The sequence below is a fragment of the Girardinichthys multiradiatus genome, chromosome 5 (assembly GCF_021462225.1).
Source record: "Girardinichthys multiradiatus isolate DD_20200921_A chromosome 5, DD_fGirMul_XY1, whole genome shotgun sequence".
Classification (NCBI taxonomy): domain Eukaryota; kingdom Metazoa; phylum Chordata; class Actinopteri; order Cyprinodontiformes; family Goodeidae; genus Girardinichthys; species Girardinichthys multiradiatus.
Genome location: NC_061798.1, coordinates 37,662,029 through 37,682,172, shown reverse-complemented (window position 1 = coordinate 37,682,172; position 20,144 = coordinate 37,662,029). Strand labels below are relative to the sequence as shown.

At 38.5% G+C, this 20,144-nt stretch overlaps 1 protein-coding gene across 8 annotated transcripts in view; it reads right to left on the bottom strand.

The window, feature by feature from the left end:
• Nucleotides 1-2,422: 2,422 nt before the first annotated feature.
• The window catches only part of mgat3b (beta-1,4-mannosyl-glycoprotein 4-beta-N-acetylglucosaminyltransferase b), an 85,607-nt gene continuing 67,885 nt past the window's right edge, over nucleotides 2,423-20,144 (bottom strand). For all 8 annotated transcript variants that reach the window (XM_047364433.1, XM_047364434.1, XM_047364428.1 and 5 more), the window contains 4 exons: nucleotides 18,935-19,286; nucleotides 17,903-18,522; nucleotides 13,876-14,158; nucleotides 2,423-13,779 (listed from right to left, as the gene is read on the bottom strand). In XM_047364433.1, the coding sequence (XP_047220389.1) occupies nucleotides 13,288-13,779; nucleotides 13,876-14,158; nucleotides 17,903-18,522; nucleotides 18,935-19,286 (1,747 nt within the window). In that variant the 3' untranslated portion in view covers nucleotides 2,423-13,287. The remainder of the gene's footprint in view (nucleotides 13,780-13,875; nucleotides 14,159-17,902; nucleotides 18,523-18,934; nucleotides 19,287-20,144) is intronic.

Genomic DNA, 20,144 nt, shown 5'->3' with positions numbered 1-20,144 from the left:
AACAGTCTTCTGTTCTTTCTCACGACATCCGGACTGGGTTGTTGAGGCTGTATTATATCTGGTGGAATTATTTTACCTGAACACGTTGAAAAATTTAAAAAAGTTCAAGGTGTATGATTGTTTTCCTCAGTTGTTTTTGTAGATCAGTCAATTAATTTTTTAATGCAGTGGGTACCGTAAGATGCCAGGTTTACATATATTCATAAATATCACACATTCACAACTTCAGATTAAACATCCGTTAAATGAACGCTTTTTTGTTCAGATTTTACCAGGCTCTAACACTTGTAATATCGCTGCCATAAAGAGAGTACCTGTGTCCCAAATATTTCCTTTGAACCCTTTCACATTCATTTGGTCACATGTTAAATGCTTCTTGTATTCAATGCACAGAGCATTAAAGTTGATAAAAAATGCACCTGTATTTGCTCAAAATGAATTGTATTACAGCTGCCAATCTATCCTAAGTGTAACTGATACAAAATCTAAATGACTTTTATAAATCTATTTCCAACCATAACATCATGTTTTCCTTACATTTGAAATCCAGAAATGTATTTCAGTGAGTTGAATTAGGGAAAAATATTTTTCAAACCACATTAAATCCAAGGTTAAAAGTAATTTCTCCTTGTGATGACTTCCAACGAGGTGAAACAATGTATTTTACAGTGCTGCCCTCTAGTGAGAAGACCGATTGATGATGCAAATTACTGAAATGAAGCAACTGTGCAGAGCATCACCAACACTTTCATAGATGCCTTAAAGGAAAAAGCACACTGACAGTTTAAAATTTTCATATTTAATTTATTTTGTTTTTATCATAGATCTCATTTCTTTTTTATGGTTAACATACAGCCATTTGTATAGAGAACAAATAAGATTCAGTTTTCAATTAACTTAGAAATTTACACACTTTGTTGTGACCCCACACAGGAGAAAAATAACCTTTATTCAAAAGTATCATCTCCCTTTTGTTGGAGTTTTTTTTTTTGTCCTCCTGCTGGAGAAAAGGTCCTTTTTATCCATTCCTTTTTCTGTTTGTTTGGATCAGCGCATATAGAGGCGAGGGAACACCTGAACACACTGGCACAATGATGAGCTGAACACTAAACGGCACACGCGATCAATATGTTTCCACTCATACATCTGCATACTGTACAGCAACAAAATAATCTCTCTCACACTCATGTAGACATCCACAGTTCCTTTCAAGACCCATTAACTATAAAACAAAAAGACCCAAAAAATGATCAAGGGACCAGCAATAAAAAAAAAAAAAAAAAGAAAAAACTCTGAAATTTTCTCAAGTTATGGTCAGTGCAAGGGAACATCAATATAAATTCCTTTCTTTTTCTTGTGAACCTGCTCTCATTTAGCTCATAACGAGCAGGAAATAAGACAAGAAACTGTAACGCCTTCAATTTCATCACAATTTGAGAGCATCCAAACTGTTGCACTAACATTGTAAACAGCATTTAACTTTAGAAGAGCTGATACTTAAATCTGGCAGAGCAGTGGGAGGGAGGGGAGGATTATACCTGGCGAGCATCCCTGTTAGTCGATTGGCCGTAGACAGCATTCTGGCCTAAGAACATGGGACCGGGTGGCAGCGCTGTGCCGAGTGCCAGTCTTCTGCCAGAGCTGGACTGTTAATATGTGTGAGATTTCTCCCAGTGTCAGTTGTGCATTTTTCAAGCTCAAAGATGGACGTAAGGTCAAGGGAATGTTTATGTTGAGTATACAAAGTGACAGGCAATGTGTCTAATAGTGGTTACTGATTAAAATTAGGCCAAGTGTATAGTGGTGTGTGTGTGTGAGTGACATGATGCAAATTATGCTTTAGTTTGCAGCAACAAAAAATCCTCCCGAAGCATCATAATATTCTAGATTCTGTGATTCAGACAAACTTACTATTGCTACTTGTGTCAGAAAAAAACAAACAAGTTTTGATTATTTCATTAATTTAATTTTTCCAATCAAAATGTTCATATATTACATAATTAACCACATAATTAAAAAAAAAGACTTTTTCTCCCTGTAGCATATTGATTTTTCTGGAGCCAAAAGGACCTCAAAAGACACCAGCTCAGGCGCCTTTGGAGGAGTTCGCCCATTTTTTGGTTCCCTCCATTGCTTTGCCATTTCGTCCCTTCCTACTTCAGTTCTGAACCTGTAAACAAATCATTTCATACACCATTGTGTATGTTTACTTTTCTTTGTAGTTTTAACATAAACTGAGGTTTATGGTTATAAAAATGCTGCTATCTCACAAATAATTTTAATCTTATATTGTTTCTTGAAAACTTTGTATTACATCCGATTTCTATTTAATTTTGCCTCTGATCCAAATTGGGTCAGTGGACTCTTAAGAAATATGACAAAATGTGACTCCTGATAAAATCAAAATAACTGAGAGACATCCTGATGGTGGTTATTATTTATTGGAGTTATAAAAACACATTGTTTTGAAGTTTATTATTAGCATATCATACAAAATTACTTTAATTTGTCTGTTAAAGTGAGCAAAAAAGTCATAAATTGGGCATAAATTGATGCATGGTCAGTTTGAAATGTCACCTGGTGGATGGCTTCATTTTATACCTGGAAAAGTTACCAAATGGCATACAGGTGAAATGACCAGTACTGGGTCAGGCTTGTTTACATGCTGCATCAGGTCTCAATGGGTTGGAATCAGATTTAAAATAAAATTTTGGAAACCTGTAGCATTATTGCTGGGGCTGAGCTAAATGAAACATCATTGGCTGAATAAGTTAAGAAGAAGAAAAGCAATATTAAAGTCATCACAAAGAAATTAAAATAAATTAAAACCCTGTTTAAGATACATAACGTACATTATATGAATAGCTCTTATCAAATTTAAACAGCTTACACACCCCCAAATATAAAGACATGTATGTATGCATAAATAAAAAACAAAACCACATCCTTCCAATAAGGTGCAAAACATGATTTTGCAGGCAGTAGAGATGTTAGCATGCTACAAAAAAAAAAAAAAAAAAAAAACATGGAAAGATTTCCTTGACATCTTTATGCATCTGGAGGGAGAACAGGACACAAACAGCAACTTTGTGACAGAAACTGATCTTAACAAGGGTATTATCATCAGTATCCTGGGTTGTTTTTGAAAAAAAAAACAACAATAAAAAAAACCTGGGGTTTCTTCTTTGTGTGTCACACAAGGACGAGTCTTCACAACATTCACATACCAGTGGGGGCACAAGTGCATACAGTAGTCAGAGTAAAAACAAACAGAGGCTTTACTGTTATAGAGGCCTTATGAGTTTACGTGTGTCTGTGTACATGCTAGGTTCATTTCTGCCATCTGTAGCTGAACCTCTTCCAAGAAAACATAAAACATACTCAAGCAGATATAAGCAATGGTTAAATCGAGTATTAACAGGCTGCTAAAGATAGGGCTTAGGAACTTCATCAATCGCATCCAAACAACCAATGAACATTAAAGACAAAGCTGCCAATGAGATGAACTTACAAAACAAAGTACAAAAAGTAAAAATGTAAAAAAAAGAAAGAAACACGTCTCTTTCCTAACAAAAACTCTTATCAGAAATATGAAAAAAAGAAAAAAGGCCCAGAATAAAACACTCTTTAGCTGACTGCATTAAAAAAAACTGCAAATCAAAACCAAAACAAAAGTAGACCACAAACGTAGAAAGTCTGGTATTTCAGCAAAAAATCCCTCCTTCTTTCCATATCTGTTTTTGATTGTAGAATATTCAACCCCCTCCAGAGACTCACTTCCTTACTTTTCTGTCCCCTCCCCTGCATTCGCCTTATTCCTAACCCCGCCACCCTCTCTACCTCAGTCACTCTTCAGGTCAGGCTGCCACAGGAACAAGTTTGCAGGGAGGTTGAGATTATGAAGTAGATTTCATGCAAGTGAAACTAAAGTGTTAAACAAAACCAACAAATCTTCCTACACAGACATTATAATGCTAACAATCAGTCCAGACCTTTATTGAATTTTCTGGTAAAGATGTACCAAAAGCCTTAAATTAATTAATCTCTTATATATATTATTAATCTCTTGTAGTAGAATAATCATACACTGAAAAAAAAAAACTTTTGAGTAAATTTATTATATAGAAAAAAATATTCCACATAAAGATGGTACAAAATCCCTGGGACCACAATTATTGTCCTTTAAATTCTTGAAAAAACTAAAAACATCAGGAATCATTTTCTATTTAGCACTTTCCTTTAATCTGTTGAATATGGGTCCAAGAATGATTAATTGATAATTCATGGAACCTGTTACACTGCTGCCTAACTGTGACAAGGCCCATTGATATTTAGGTCACTTCTCAAACTAGGAAAGACAAGAAAAACATACCATTCAAGTTAGGCTGCCATTTGTTGATATTTGTACGTCAGGAAGTTGTTACAACAAAATAACCATTTGCCAAAACTTTTTGTTTTCAATAAAATAAAGTTTCAAATTCCACTTTAAATAATAATAAATAACAACATTTTGGATGGCAGAATTAGTTGGTAATTCCGATAAAAAAATGTTTTAAAGGAATTTTATCAGGGGTGCCAATAGTTGTGGAGGGGGTTTAATGCCTTGATGTGATGGTCTCAGGCTCCAGCTATAATTTAAACAGATGGAAGTGATCTGAAATATTAAAATAGAAGCAATATTTTATTTTTTTCCAGTGAGCTACTTTCTGAATGTTTTGAACTCTCACCTGATAATTAAAACCTTTATCTTAATAATGGCCAATATCTGAGCCAGAAGAAACAACGTGGATGTAATTCAGCATAAATAATTTCCCAGAATCAGCTAAGCTAGTAGTTTAATATGGGAAGGAAGTCTGTATCTTAAATAAATGCAGGTCACTACATCTAATGTCAACCTAAATGGCATTTAATGTTTTGCCCAACTGGCCTAAATCCACACAAGCAAAACTGACCAAATCCTTCCTCATTCATGGATGAGAACAGGTTCAACAAAGTATGGGCACAGTTGAGGGTACTGATCCAATTCATCTAAACAGTGAGCAAAATCCCTGAAATGCCTGTCTGTCTCCTACCCTTTATAAGTCATCAGTCAGTCTCATCCCCTCATCTCCTGTTTCCAACGGGAACCGATCTGCAACCAGGTGTTTGCCGGTCCGCCCGCATGTGTGTGTCACTGCGTCCATCTGTCTCTCTGCTGTGTCACTCTGACTTTCATCATGTTTTTTTTTTTTTTATCATCTGCTGTGACACAGCATATGAAGCTCTGGACCTGATTTGCCTAATACCCACCCCAAAGCCAAACAATCTGTTGTGGAACACATTCAGAAACGCGAAGACTAACAAACACATACCAGAAATTCCAGACATCCGTATGTAGAAGCTGACGTGTTTGCAGAGGAGCAGCTTCCCAGTCACAAGCACTAAACCCTGAACTGCTCGTTGATTTAATGAGTTTCGTCACTCAGGTGAATATGCTTTCGTTGATGGAGAAAGCTAGCTGTTTTTATTAACCTTTACCACCAGTTGGCTGTGTTTTTTAACCCAACTTGATAGCAACTAATTCATTTAATTATAATCAACCTTAAACCTTAAAAAGAGGGCTTGTTTAGGAAAAGTCACTTTTTGACATGCTAAAAAGCCTTGTGGATCTAAATATCTTTTTTCACCTTTAAAGGCATCTAATCATAGTAATAGTTTTGTCAATTAAAGGGGAACCTCTTGTGCCTACTCCAATCTCCAAAACATCATGGCAGTTTATGTGAATGTTATATTATGAATCATTAGCAGTTGTCATGTTCGCATTATGCAATAATTCAGAGAAACTGATGATTATTAACACAACAGGGGTATATATTCGACAGTAAAGTATAAATATAACTTTTCTCTTTGGCAACAATAGGTACTACAACTGAATAATGTGGCACGAACCACTCTAGGTTTACTCAGTTATCTAATATTTATCATAATTATCTTTTACGACTCAGTTTTTCACTGAGTCATTGCACTACTGAAACTTTTATTAACAAAAAACTCAATTCAATTCAGTTTCCATATGGCACTAGGTAACAAATACTATAATCTCAAGACACTTTTGAAAAAAATCCTATTTGTACACATAAATATAGCCATTTACCTTACAGTGGAAAAGAGAACTCTCCTTTAACAGGAAAAAACCTTCAGCAGAGCCTATTTCTTTACTTCTGTCAAGGTCTTGTAAAAACTCTACATTCCATATTATTTATTTTGGTTTGAGCTGGCATTTCTCAGGCTTACAGTCTCTCTTTGCCAGTGCAATGTGTGCTTACAATGACACGCTGGTGGAGGATTGTACAAGGGTCCTTATGTAGGTAGGACGTTGCGCTCAAAAGGTAAAAATAAAAGCAACATATTCTGATTAATACTTCCATTTCGATGGACAATTTTCAAGAGGGCTGGACATCTAAAGAGCTAAATGCGGCTCACGGGCCTCAGATTGCAGGTCTGACTTGCACCATTATAGTACATAATAGCTTAAATCTTCCATCCATAGTAAGCACTTAACACAGAAGGACCATTGGTGGAGCAGCACCTCCTACCTACATTCTCCATGAAACAATTGTTGGCTTTTTTTCTATATAACCGCCCAATGCAAACATGACAGGTTTAAATGTGCATAAAATTGCCTTTGGATAAACTGCTTTGGCATTTTTTAGATCAGAGTTGGTTAAAAATGGCAGGAGTTTGTTTTGGTCTTAGCCCCTCCTGGATTGGCCATTAGCCTGAGCCTCAAGCTGTGACTAATATTATTAGCTTAAAAACTTTCGACAGAAGCTCACTTCAAAAATCCTCACATACCCTTATAAATACATCAACAGTAGGAGTGTTTTCTTCTATTTGCATATGAGAGAAATTTAAGTAATGTGCTAAACGCAGTGCAAACGTTATGGGTCTACAATGATGTTAAAAACTTGTCTGAAAGTCATTTTGTGACTGAGCTCCAGTTTTCAATCCGTGTTGACACATTGAGATTAGGTGATGTGACTCATTTTTCTGTATGTGACGTTTCCCCTTTTAATTTCAGCCTTAATCAAGGCTTCGTAAAGTTTATGATTTAGAAATCTCATTCTGATGTTGATGAAATGTTAATTCCACACTTTTCAAACCCAAATAAAAAACGCAGAAGAAAGACAAAAACAAAAGTAATGACTTCAACAACAAACTTGAGAATGTACTCTATTAAAAATCTAGTCCCTTTCCTTGATGCCCCCTGCATTCAGCTCTCTTTTTATTTCCATTCCTCTGGCTGCCAATGTTTTTTTTTTTTTTTTTTAGTAAAGATCAATTAGTGGAAGCAACAATGCTGGAACGGGACCAGAGTCATGTAGGAATGTCGGCCGAGTGCGCAGCCAGCCAATCAGATGCACTTCCAGAACAAAAACAGATGGTGGGGTCAACACAGCCCTGGATGTCATCTGAGCAGAATGTGCACATGCTGAACTCCACAAACATATTAAACGCATTGTGGGTTCAGAGATTGTAAAGAGTGGATTGGTTCAACTTATGATTTTTTTATTTGTCCTTGTGTTCAAATCTTGTGCAAGAATATTCCCCACCCACCTCAATCACTCACAATTTTGTCAAAGAAAATACAAGATGTTGGACTAAATTCAAGAAAATCTGGCCAATATCCAACTACTAATAATGAACCAAAAGTATGCCTGCATATCACTTACAATCTAAGTTTAGACACCTCGGGTTTCATACTTTAAATGCCCATTCCCTGTTGCTGATATCAATAACTGTAAGCAATCAAAGCTTGCAGAGAGAGCTGTTTCCTAGCAACTCCAGACCCCTCTGCAGCAACACTCAGTCTTCTCTAGTTTTGCATTTTATGCTTAATAAATCTGTTCTAGTCAACAGAATTAAGGAGCCACATTTATTGCAGCAGAAACCTGATAAGAAAAATTAAAAACATAAAGCTTACATCTTTGGTAAGACATTTGTTGCTTAAGCTGGATATACTATGAAATCTTAATGACTTAAATATGCTGTAGACATATTTAATCCTTCTGGGGATTCATTGGTTAAAAAAATGTTTTCTTAATTTCCCTTCACTGTTTTACCACAAACTAATCTGGATTCAGATCAAATCTAAATCTTAAGAGGTTAAAATGTTTGTATTTGGCTGGATTTACATGATGGTCTCAACAGTCAGATTTCACATGTTTTTTATTCTCAGTTATTATTCTCAAATGTTTGTTTTTTTGTTACAGCCTCCTCCATCTCTTCAGTTTTTCATCTCCTCATTTGTTGCATAGTGCTAATTGCGATATAGATGCAAACTGATGTCCTGGTGAAGACAGGTGAGAAGCTGTGAATTTCAAAATGAAGAAACAAGGAAGGAGACTGTAACAGTCAGTGCTACGTAGAATTAACCAGTGTAATGTTTATTATTTTGAGGTATTTTATAAAAAAAAATAAAAAAAAGTCTTTAGGATGTGTTTTCCTAAAGACCCAAATTTTCATTCTGACTTGGAGGAAAATATATGGCACTCTAAACATTTAGAGGGCTAAATGAATATCTTATAATATTAATTAATAGAGAAGAAGAATCCTAAGTTCCTTTTTCACACAGTGGCCAGTCTACCACAGTTACAGCTCTGTTGAGTCACACATTTCTACGTAATCTGAGTTCTTTTTATTACTGTAAAGAAAAATCATTTGTATAGCAGCATTTTACTCATTAATAAGACAGAACAAGAATAATCCTAGCTTTGATTTCTAATGCAAAGTCAGAGGTCTGTTGAGTCTTAATCTGGAAAGTGAGTTCATCATTGATTAGGAACCCTCTTTGCAAGGTTAGAACAGAGATAACTCTTAATAGGAAACAAGAATCCTAGGTTTCTTTTTAGTATGGTAGACAAACTAACAGAGTCATAGCTCTGCTCACCCATTCCTTAGGCTCTTAGAGACGGTTTTATGCAATTCTTTAGAAATAAAACAGTTTCTACTAGAAATAAAATTCACAAGATCTTTCCAAACATGTGAAGTATTTTAATACAAAGTAAGGCAGCCTCAGAAGACGTTAGAGCCTAATTCATGCACAACTGGGATCCACTCCACTGAATTAAATCCCCTTTTATTTAGTCAATTTGATTTACTTCAGCTATTGTAGGCATTTGATTTAAATAACAAATGACAAGTGTCTGATGGGGTTTAATGCGCTGACATGCAGGCATGAATTTTCCCCTGGAGAACTTCTGAAGAACAAAGTATGTGTGCCTTGTTGTAGAGATATAAGAGCGCTATAAAAAACGCTGAGTTGAGTACTAGTCATAAAGACTCTCCAAGACTTTGAGAGATGTTTAAATACATCCACTCTCATTAAATTTCAGCCTCGGGACTGTTTATTTCTTTACCGACTTGAGGTTTGATTATGATAAAATAGGACAGCAACTGGCGAGCTCTGCGATCACACTGTCTGCACGCATAAAAGTCTCTGTGCTTTTAACATCTGCTGAGTGGCCACAATCTGTAGAAATGTCCTTGAGTGAGACAGATCCTCCAATTTGAAGAACGGCGTTTTTTTTTTTTCTAAAACAGAAACCACTGCAAGCCCAGTGAGGCGGTACAGACCGCCCTCAAACATAACTTTATCCCGGCTGGATCTGTCGCTGCTTTATAGATTTTGTTTTACAGGGATGACGTACTGCTCCTTTCATTTGGATGGGTTTCATTTCATCACTGCAATGACTCTACTTCAAACTGAAAAATCAAACACTGCCCCCACTTCCTTACAAACATGTTTCACACGATAAGTCTGGACAGCTGTGAAATGTCTTTCTGCTTTACAAGCTGCTTCACTATCCCTTGTTTTGATCTATAGGAGAAAGGTTTTAAATTCGTGTTTTATTTGCATATTGCTCTACAAATGTGGTATCTACGCTGCTCCTCATGCATATCATACGGATACCGGCATAAATCAAAGAAAAAGTGTAGAAAAAACAGGAGGCATGTACACACGACTTGTCAGTATTTAGGCCCAGTTCTGCACACGGAGTAAAGAAGAGCAGTGTTCTGTAACTTCTGTGATTACTGGTCCTCTGTACTCCCTCACCTCTTGAACTACCAAGCTGCTGTCTTGGTGGTGACCACAAGCTGTTAGAGATCTCAGGCACTCATCAAGAGGATTGCTGCCATGGTGATAAGGGGAGAAACTAGCCAAGTCTAGAAACCCCGGATTGTATTTGTGAACAACACCCCTGTATAGCTTAGGCTGACATGGCCGTTGCACTCAAAGACCCACAAATGCATGAAAATTCACCAGATGTGCAGCTCAAAGGCAGCAGGCTGGGAGCAGGGTGTTAACCTGAAGTCAATTTCTCCTGGCAGGGTGTAAGCACAAATACTCACCCCCGGTCCTTGATGCGGACCGTCTTGTGGTTACATTTCTGAGATGCCATTTAACTGTAATGCAAAACTTTTCTTTCCCACTTTTAAACAAAAATACCACAGAGAGACAGCAGTGACTGCAGTGTGAAACCAGAGATGTAGAGGGAGAAGGTAGTTCTTATTTGTGCTGTAATAAGTTAAATCAACAACTGCGCATTCTTAAATGACTCAGATCTGTATCAGGGTCATGCCTCCATCATCAACCTTTGTCAAAAATCAAGAAACCAAAAATTTTATTTAGAAATAAAAAGCACCCCACAATGAGTTGGTCATCTGATTTCAAATCCTGTTTGGAGCCAATTTCTCTGCAGCCTCCCTAGAATTAGATGGTTGATACTAACACCAAACCCCTAACAGCTGCTGCTTCAGGCCATGATGCCATCGAAGCAGCAGCACAGAAACATAAACAACCATCATTGGCCTTCTGGCTAATCTCATTTTCTCCACCCTGAGCAAAGAGGCAGTCTTGACTGCAATAATCTGAGCCAACATCTTGTTTCCAAATCAAATCCCAGCTTCAATAGCAAACCTTTGCTAAGTTAGGGCTTAATAAAATTCAAAACCGCCCAGAGATTTTCCCCTTGAAAAAGATCTCACCAAAAACTTAAAGTGAACATTATCTGTATAGGCCCAAGCAAGTCCTAAAGAACCTCTAGGTGGAGCTCGTAAATCCACCATTAAATTCTTTTTTCCTTTTTAGTTGGACTCTTTCTTGTAAAGGTTTTATTTGTGCTTTGTAGCAATGTAAACATCTCAGCCACAATTTCCTCACCCTTGACAATAAACTCCACAGACCCTAAAGAAATAGATTTTTGAAGTTAGGTTCTGATGGTTCTCATATCCCACCTGCAGTATATAATTCCCTAGCATTCCTCATTTATTATAAATGCTAATTGGTTAGACCTAAAGGTTGATTCTAATGACCAGCCAGAGAGGGGCAGACTTCTACAGTCTTTATGTAAATATTATTTACAGAAAGGCCATTGATCAATTACACAGGAAACGGAGGTCGGAGGCAGTGCGCCACCTATGATCTTCCTGTGTGAAATATGAGCAAAGAACATGGAAAGCATTTCTGGTCAGAGTAACTGACCAGAAAAGTAAAGCTGTCTGAAAGGCAAAAACATTATAGTTATTGAGGCAAACACTACTTTAGGGATTTGTATACTGCCTTGCATTTCTGTTAGGTTAGCTGTACAAGTTAGGTACAAGTTTATTTTGTTGTTACGTGTTTCAACCAGTAAGATCAATGGTGGCGCACCACCTCCTACCTCCATTTCCCATGTGGACATTTATCAGCCTCTTTGTAAATAACTGCCCAATGGAAAATTGATCATAGTTTAAAAGGTAATAACATTTTTCCTAGGCCCCTCTTGGACTAGCCACAAGCTTCTGCTACCAGGACCAGCTGATTTGGACGTATACTAAATGAAAATACCAAGAAAGCTATTTACAACAGGTAAGGAATTATTCCCATTTATGCGTTGTAGCAGATGCCCCTAACCTGCATTGGAGTTTTATTAGACTTACTAAAGTGCATCAAATTACATCCTGTCAGTGGATGTGTTTATAGAGCAAAATGGTGGGAGGCCTTAGTTTTGATACACTTTAAAAAGGTGGGAAATATAAAAATTGGCTGATTCAGATCTCTAGCTGACTGATTGGTGAATTTTCTAACAGACACTTAATGAAAATAATAGGGGCTAATTTCAGCTCATTTGACCCAACACTGGAAGATAAAGAAATTAAAGAATGTAAAAATGAAGAATGAGAGAAACAAAATATAAAATAAGGACATAAGTAAGGAAACAAAGGAAATGCTCAGAGGTGCCACAGGCAGACATTCAAAGATTGGCAGCGGCGCATTCAGAGGATTTCTAATGTTCAGACACATCTATGCACTGCTGACTCATGTAAACATCCTCGCTGTTCGCCATCATTCATTTTTGTTTGTTTTCAAGGAAAACTCAGCAGTCCACACTGTTAAACAAACAGATCTGAAAACTAAAGGGCTATCTTCCCGCAACTTTTCTTGACTGTTCCCTGATGGGATAAAAAGATTTTACTCAAATCAGTCGGTAAGCTCTGGGAAACATACTCCCACTCGGCACAGCCATCCATGTGGTATTTAATTTTATTTCCACACTTTTTCCTTCATAACCCTCTTCACTCGCATTGATTTTGTTCCTTCTCTTTATAGTCCAAACAGCACAAAGACAGAGCACACACACTATTTACAACCACACAGACGAGCTTAAGGTGCATGAACATGAATGTGAGCAGAAACCTGTGACACTCATTTGGCTGTAGGTACTCACAGCAGACCTTAAAAAAGGCCTTTATGTTTTACTTCTGAACATGTGTCTGGCTCTGCAAGGAGGTCACCAAATATGACAGGAAGACATCAGAGGGTGAGGGTTGAAAACAGAGCATCTGCCAGGCTGTAAACTTCAGTGAAAGCAAACAGGAACACACAAAAAACGCTTGTTGCTTCCCTGGCTTTTTTTTCTTAGGGTGCTCATGTGTTACAGAGCCCAAGTGTGTCCAGTGGCAGATGAGATACAAAGGAAGCGGGCAACGAGAAAAAGCTTGGCCTCTCCCTATAGTCAGGGAGAAAGCATTGATTTTGTTCATCCAGTGGTTCCATTCTCCAAGTTCTCCTAGTAAAGCCATATTCAATGTCATTCAATGTTCCTTTTTTAACCCCAAAATACCTTTGAGAGATTTTAAATCACTGCAACATCTTCGTTGTCTGTGGATTTTGTTCATTAGTATCAGCCCACCTCCAGAGCTCAGTGCGAAGGCCTCACATGGGCACTATTTTTAGGCATTTTCTCAAACTGGATCTCCTAGATTTCATTCAGTCTGGACTTTGTGTTTGTAAGGGTTCTCTAGAAGGTATTGATACCGTTTACGGTCCTTCAGCATGTACTTCGGGGCGTACATGTGCTCTTTGGGGTCTGCAGGGGGATATTCCTGTACGGAGCCATCAAACCAGCCCCCTGTCCGGATCAGTTCCCGGATATAGTTGAGGTCACGTTTGTCTTCGTAGTCCCCCCATCTGGGGAAATCCCCGTTCTGTGCTGACACCAGCTTGAAGTATATCCCCTCAGGCGTGAAACACCAGGAGCAGTGCCAGCCGGCGAAGTGGAAGGGGCTGCCTACAGACCACTGCACCAAAATGTGGCCCGTGTCGTTCTCGTACTTGCGGAAGCCAGGCAATGAGTAGTATTCGCGCCGCCGCAGCTTGATGCCATCGCCATCGTAGACATCGTGAAGCATCCTCAGCGTGCAGCCAGACACCACCTCTAGAGTCCCGAACTGCTTCCAGAAAAAGCCATACAAAGACTGGAGAAAGAGAGAAATGAGAATAAAACCAAACTTACAAACAACTACCAAATAGTTAGTATAATTTCACACAACTCTGCACTGTAATGCTGCTACCTTTCGCATGTGTATGGCGAACGGTTCTGTCCAGCCATCAAATAATTTGAGGAAAAGGAGGCCTTCCTGTGCTGGGATTTCATCTGCGTCATTGATGACAAACACGTCGTCGGATCTAGCACCCTTCACCCTGGACAAGCCGTTGTGCGTCAGGAACGTACGCAGATAGTCATCGGCTATCCAGCCATCCTGCCGGCCCCCGTCTGGGAAGTGGTCTAGGAATATGTAGAGGATCTTGTGACGGATGTAGTTGTACGTACCATTAAGAAGGAGACGCAGGAAACTAGGGAGACAGATATGGAGAAGCTAATTTTACTATTTCATATGTTGGTAACTTCTAAGCATCTTCAATTTTCAATCCAGAACCACTTATTGGACTGTTTGTATCATTTAGAACTTACAGTGCCTTATTTATCTATTTAATTTGGATTTAATGTGATAGACCCACACAAAGCAGAACATAATTGAGAAGGCAATTGAAAATTATAAACTTTTTAAGTTAAAAAAAAAAAAAAAAGTCTGAAAAGTGTGATGTGTATTTGTATTCAGCCCACCTGAGTAAACATTTTGTGGGACCACCTTTTGCTCCAGTTACTGCAGTAAGTGTCTTGGGGTATGTCTCTGATAGCTTTTCCTATCTAGAAACTGAATTTATTTTGCTCCTTTGTCTTTGCAAATAGCTGAAGCTCAGTCAGACTAGATGGACATCATCTGTAAGCATCAATTTTTTTAAGCCATTCCACATATTCCTAATTGAAGTTATGTCTAGGCTTTGACTGGGACATTGTAACACTTGAATATCATTTGATCTAAACTCAGGGTGTCTGATATCAGAAAAACATGACATTGCTGTAGTAAGCATGTAAATGAAAATACACCTACATTTTTCTTACTCTTTCTTTTTAATGATCACACTGTGCCCACCACTCTCCCTATGCTTTCTAATCTGGTCACATAGATTTATATTAGTTTTCACTGATTTTTGGAAAGCAGACTTTCACCTAAAATATTAAAAGCTACCAAATATTGTATCCAAGCAGTCTTTAAATTGTTATACTTCGACAGTGACTGCAATTTTATATATTGCAGCTTTAATCAAAACCATGTGTAGCTCTGGTTATACGTTTAGGGTCTTACTAGAAGGTAAACCTCAGCTACAGTCTCAAAACTTTTGTTTTCTTCCACAGCTGTCCTGATCTTCTTCTGGTTCTCGTTCAGCTACAACATTCTTCTTCCCACATTTCCATAAAGACAAGATGTGTGAAGTTTAGGACTACTAATTTCAACAGATTCCTTAACATGAACTGCAGATCACAACAGCTCCTCCAGGGTTAACATGTGCTCTTTTTACTTGGTCGGCCACTCTGGGTGGACGACGCTGTCTTGCTAGGTTTGCAGATATGTAATGCTCTTTTCATTTTCAGATGACTGACAGAACAACGTTCAGTGCCATGTTTAAACCCTGTGATATAGTTATACAACCTTGCTTTATACTTTATCCCCAACCTGTCTGGTGTGTTCTTTGGTCTTCATGATGCTTTTTGTTCAATGATGTTCTCTAAAAAACCTCAGAGGCCTTCACACAAAGGCAGTTCACACGTTTTCATTTGGAAAGAAACACTTGGAATCCATCTGTGCTTTTTCTTCTGCATCAAAACAATGTTCTACTTTGTGTCAGTATATTATGTAAAATCTAATGAATATACCAAGTTATGATTGTAATGTGGAAAAATGTGGAAAAGTTAAAGGCGTATAACGACTTATGCATGATACTGTGTAAGAACATGTGATTTAAGGAGTTCATGTGTGTATACCTGACTAAAAAAACCAAAACTGTTAAGATGCTAACATTTTGCTTAATCATATTCCTAATTGGTACATTTAAAATGCATTATGATAGCTGTTATCCTGTGTCTAACAAAAATGTACAAGACTGGACAATCACTTTTAGGTTTAACTCAAAACGTATAAATTGAGATGCAGAAGAGATGCAAACCAAAGTCAAGAAGCACTTGTTTGACAAATAATGCCACTTGGCCCAGACGACCCCACTTCACACACCAGACTTACTGAGGGTACAACTCTATTAACATGTTGATATACATAGCAAAAAGTGCAGAGTGTAGCTGCTTTCATGCTGTGCCACATCCTATGATTAAATACACCAATCTCCCTCCTCAAAGCTGCACGCACAGTCAATCATGCTGCTCGTCATAATCTTCTGTAAAATTGCTTTCAAGGTGTTTCATGTTGTTGCCAAAGAAACCCTTCTGCAATTATTATTCTGCACATCGAGTTTCAACAAGCATGAAGGATGATCATGTACAAAGGAAGCTAGAACGAAAAAAGAACACTCAAAGCAACAGCAGTGTCGTAGTTATGCCATGTTTTCTTACGTCTGAATGGGAAGATAGAGTATGAGTAGAGTTTCTCTGGTTAACTTATAAAGACTGAATTAAAAAAAGCATTCAGTACAGAATGAGAGATGTTAGCGTTTCTAGAGCAAAAGAGCCGCACTGTGAACATTGTGCACAATATTGCTTTAGCCGACTTTAGCTCACTTTGAAAATGATTTAAGACATTTCTTTCAAACCCGTCCAATCTGAACAGCCCACAACAATTTTGAAGCAACAACAAAAAAATCCTGAGCAAGTGGACAATCTCAATATTAGTAAACTGATTCTGACCAGAAATTGCTACATTTATGGTTCCCACAAACATGCTTTCAATGGTCTTTAACTACTGCTGTCGTGACTGTCCCACTCTACCTGGTGCTATTGTTAAATCCAATTTAAACAAAGTGGTTCACTGCTGGTCACAGAACATGTCAGCCTAAATTTACACAACATTAATAAAAAAACTGAGATCAAATACATCTTCAAATATTTGCACATGAGCAGTTATAAAAAGAAAGTACACCTACTTACAATTCAACAGCTTTACGTAACAAGACATAGGAAAATTAATGTGGCCGTTTTTACATGATCTAAATTTAATCTCACAATGGATTCCAACCTCTCAACAAAAATGAAACTGAATTGTAAAAGCTGTAAGTGAGCAACTTAAAGTAGCAGCCATAAAAAGCCATTTTCCGAACTATCTAAAGTCCGTCAGACAACAGTGACAAAGATTACATAAAAGTGGAAACCATTTAGAAAAAGTGCCAATCATTGATGGAATGAACATCCCAGCAAATTCCCATGACCTTCATCTGTGACTGTGCAGGCCTCAGTTACATATCAGATGCTAAATTTCAAGGAGTAATTTAAAACACCTCAAATCAGCTTTCAAGTATGACAAGTGGAGGAGTAATGATATGGGCTTGTTTTGCCTAAACAGGACCTCACAGTCATCGATTCAACTATGAACTCCTCTGCAGACCTAAGTATTCTGGTTCATGCAACAAGACGTTGACACCAAACACGCCAGAAGAACTCCAACACAACGGGCAGAAAAGATAATCACAGTGTTGCAATGACCCAATTAAAGTTCAGACCTAAACCTGTTTCATATGCTAATGTAGTGCTTGTGCAGAAACGCATGTCTGCAAACCCAAAAGAACTGAAGGAATGTACACTGGGATCGGTCAAAATTCCTCAGGACGGCATGTGGTCTAGAGTTAGAGCGTGCAAACCAGATACGAAGCCTATTAGTCCAAGACGCAGCAGTCTGGTTTCGATTCCCAACCTTAGGACCTATGCTGCATGTCTTCCCCTTATAGAGAGAACAACAGGTACTGCTGTTAAAGAGGCTACCACAAGCTGTTGAATCAGGTGGTGTACTATGTTTATCCACAAACAGCTTTTAATCATCTTTATTTGTGTTAAATAATAAAGTGTAATTTGTTGTGTGTTCCTGAACCACTTGGGTTGGAGTTAAATAATTTGATGATATCAGAGTGAGATTTCTATTTTCTACCGATATGTAGAACCCTAGCACTGAAAGAAGATGTACTTTCTTTTACCCCATGACATTCAATTCCCTTTACAAATAAATAAATAAATAATTAATAAAGGTTGTGCCATACCTCAATGGCCGTTTCTCTCCATAGGCAGTAAAATTTGATTCACATACTAGGAACAAATCTACAGCCTGTGAAAGCTCATGAAAGCGTGCGTGCAACAGGTCAAACTCGTGGTTGATGTTGATGGCGTTGATCACTCTCCTCGGGGTCTCTCTGGGCGTCAGCCGCTCCTTTGTCGGCAGATTGGAGTGGTACACCATGGTGGGAACCCCACAGTAAGGTCCGTGCCATCCCGGCCGACAAACACATTTCACCAGCTGCCTACCGCTGCCCAAAGCCTGCCCTTTACCCTTTAACATCTTTCCAGGCTGTTGCTGCTGCTGAAGCCCCAGAGTGTTCCGCTGTGCAGCTTTACCTACTTCCAAAACGTCATTAGCCGCACCCGCTCCTGCTTTTACGGAGGATTCCTTGATGGTTGCCATCTCTGTCCCCTGTTTGAAACAATAGGCTCCACGACTTGTACGGACAAAATAAGAGGTTCTGTCGTCTTGAAGCTGGTGAGTGCGGGTATGAAGGTCTCCCATAGATTTTATAGGATCCGGCAATGGATCTTTTCCTCCGTGTACGAGAGGTTTTTTAAGGTTGGGTTCAACATGGTTGGGATGGTAGTTGTCTTTGTGTCTCTACGAAGGAAGATAAGAAAACAGTTGAGGTACACTTCAAGAGAATACTGCTTCTGATTCATCTCCAGTTTAGTTATTACTGCTATAAACAACATTGGCTACCTCAGTTCAGTATTTATTTATTCTTAAAATGATTACACTAAAAAAAAGTTAAAAGGGTTTCTAAACCTCCTAAAGTATCTTTAAAACTCACACAAGGCATTTATTCTTCTAAATCTAGGTTAAATTCTTACACTACAGGTGGAATTTCTGCATATTACATTTTGCATGGATTTCTAGCATTCGCAATAACTCAGCGTAAGCAGCACTACAGCATGCTTTCATGATCAACCTCTTTTGGTAAGTCTCCCAGCTGGTTCTCCACTGGTTTTTCCCAGGGATGGGGAGGCTCTGGCTCCTTCATCGCTCTCACCTCAAGATGTTTAAGGCCAGCAATGCCAGGTGCTCCTATCTTAGCATCCAGAGTTCCTGGGTCTATCACAACCCCTTCCACCGCCATTTCTATCGGATTCACGATTCCCTGGCGGAGAGAGGGCAGCGGGGGAGCCTCTTCGGGAGGGGCAGGACTTAGCGGGGTGGCAGCGACACCCTTCTCCCTCCAGAAGAAGCCAGAGACCATGATGAAGGACTTGATGTTGGGATACGGAGCGGAAAGCTCACGCAGCAGGGAGACGTAATGGAGGGCCTTGTAGTAATGGAGAAAGGAGATGACGCATAGACCCACCGTGCACAGCAGGAACACTCTGTGCCGCCGCATTTTCATCCTAAAAGGAAAGAAGTAGATAGAAACAAAGAAACTGGTCAAAAAAGTTAACTTTGCCAACATCCTCCCAGCACCACAGCAGACTGTTGTAGAGAAACGTGTTCAGCACATAGAAGACTCTTTATACTACAGCACTCTACAAAGATTTTACATGTCTTGTCCTGTTACAACAAACTTGCACAAACAGTGGACCGAATACAAAAAATCATGTTGCATTTTCCTTCTGCGTTACAGTTACGCAATACTTTGTGTTTGTAAATCCTAATAAAATGCAAAAGTTTGAGATTGTAACATGACAAAATGTGAAAAGTAATACTTTCGCGAGGCACTATATATGAAGCAAGTGTAACGCAGAAAAAGAAACCCAGAACAGCTACGATCAGGACACAGATGGCAAGGTGAGAGGTCAAAAATAATATAAACTAGTTTAGGTCAAGTCCCAAACTTAGTTCATGTTAAAACAAGTTACGCCCTGAAATTAGTCAGTTTTCAAATATTTGCCATTTTTATGATGATTTCCAGGAAAGTTGCAGATGGGCTGCAGAAATTTGCTCCCGTTGTCTTCTGGTTCACTTGCAAAAAAGAAGTCAAAACACTGCCGGATCACCCAGGTTTTAAAATCCTACATAGTGAGTGTTGTTGCTTCACGTGTTTTTCTGCAGACCTGCATGGTGCTTCTAGTGCTCTCAACAACGCTGTCAATAACACAGATCTGGTTCTGATATCAACACAAAAACAGTCCTTTCTGTATGATCTCCACCCAGTAAATTTAACAGTGGAGTGCATGAGCTCGAGGAAAATCCAGACTCTGAGGCTTAGACATTTCCAACAAAATGTCTGTTGTTCATGCATAAAAACA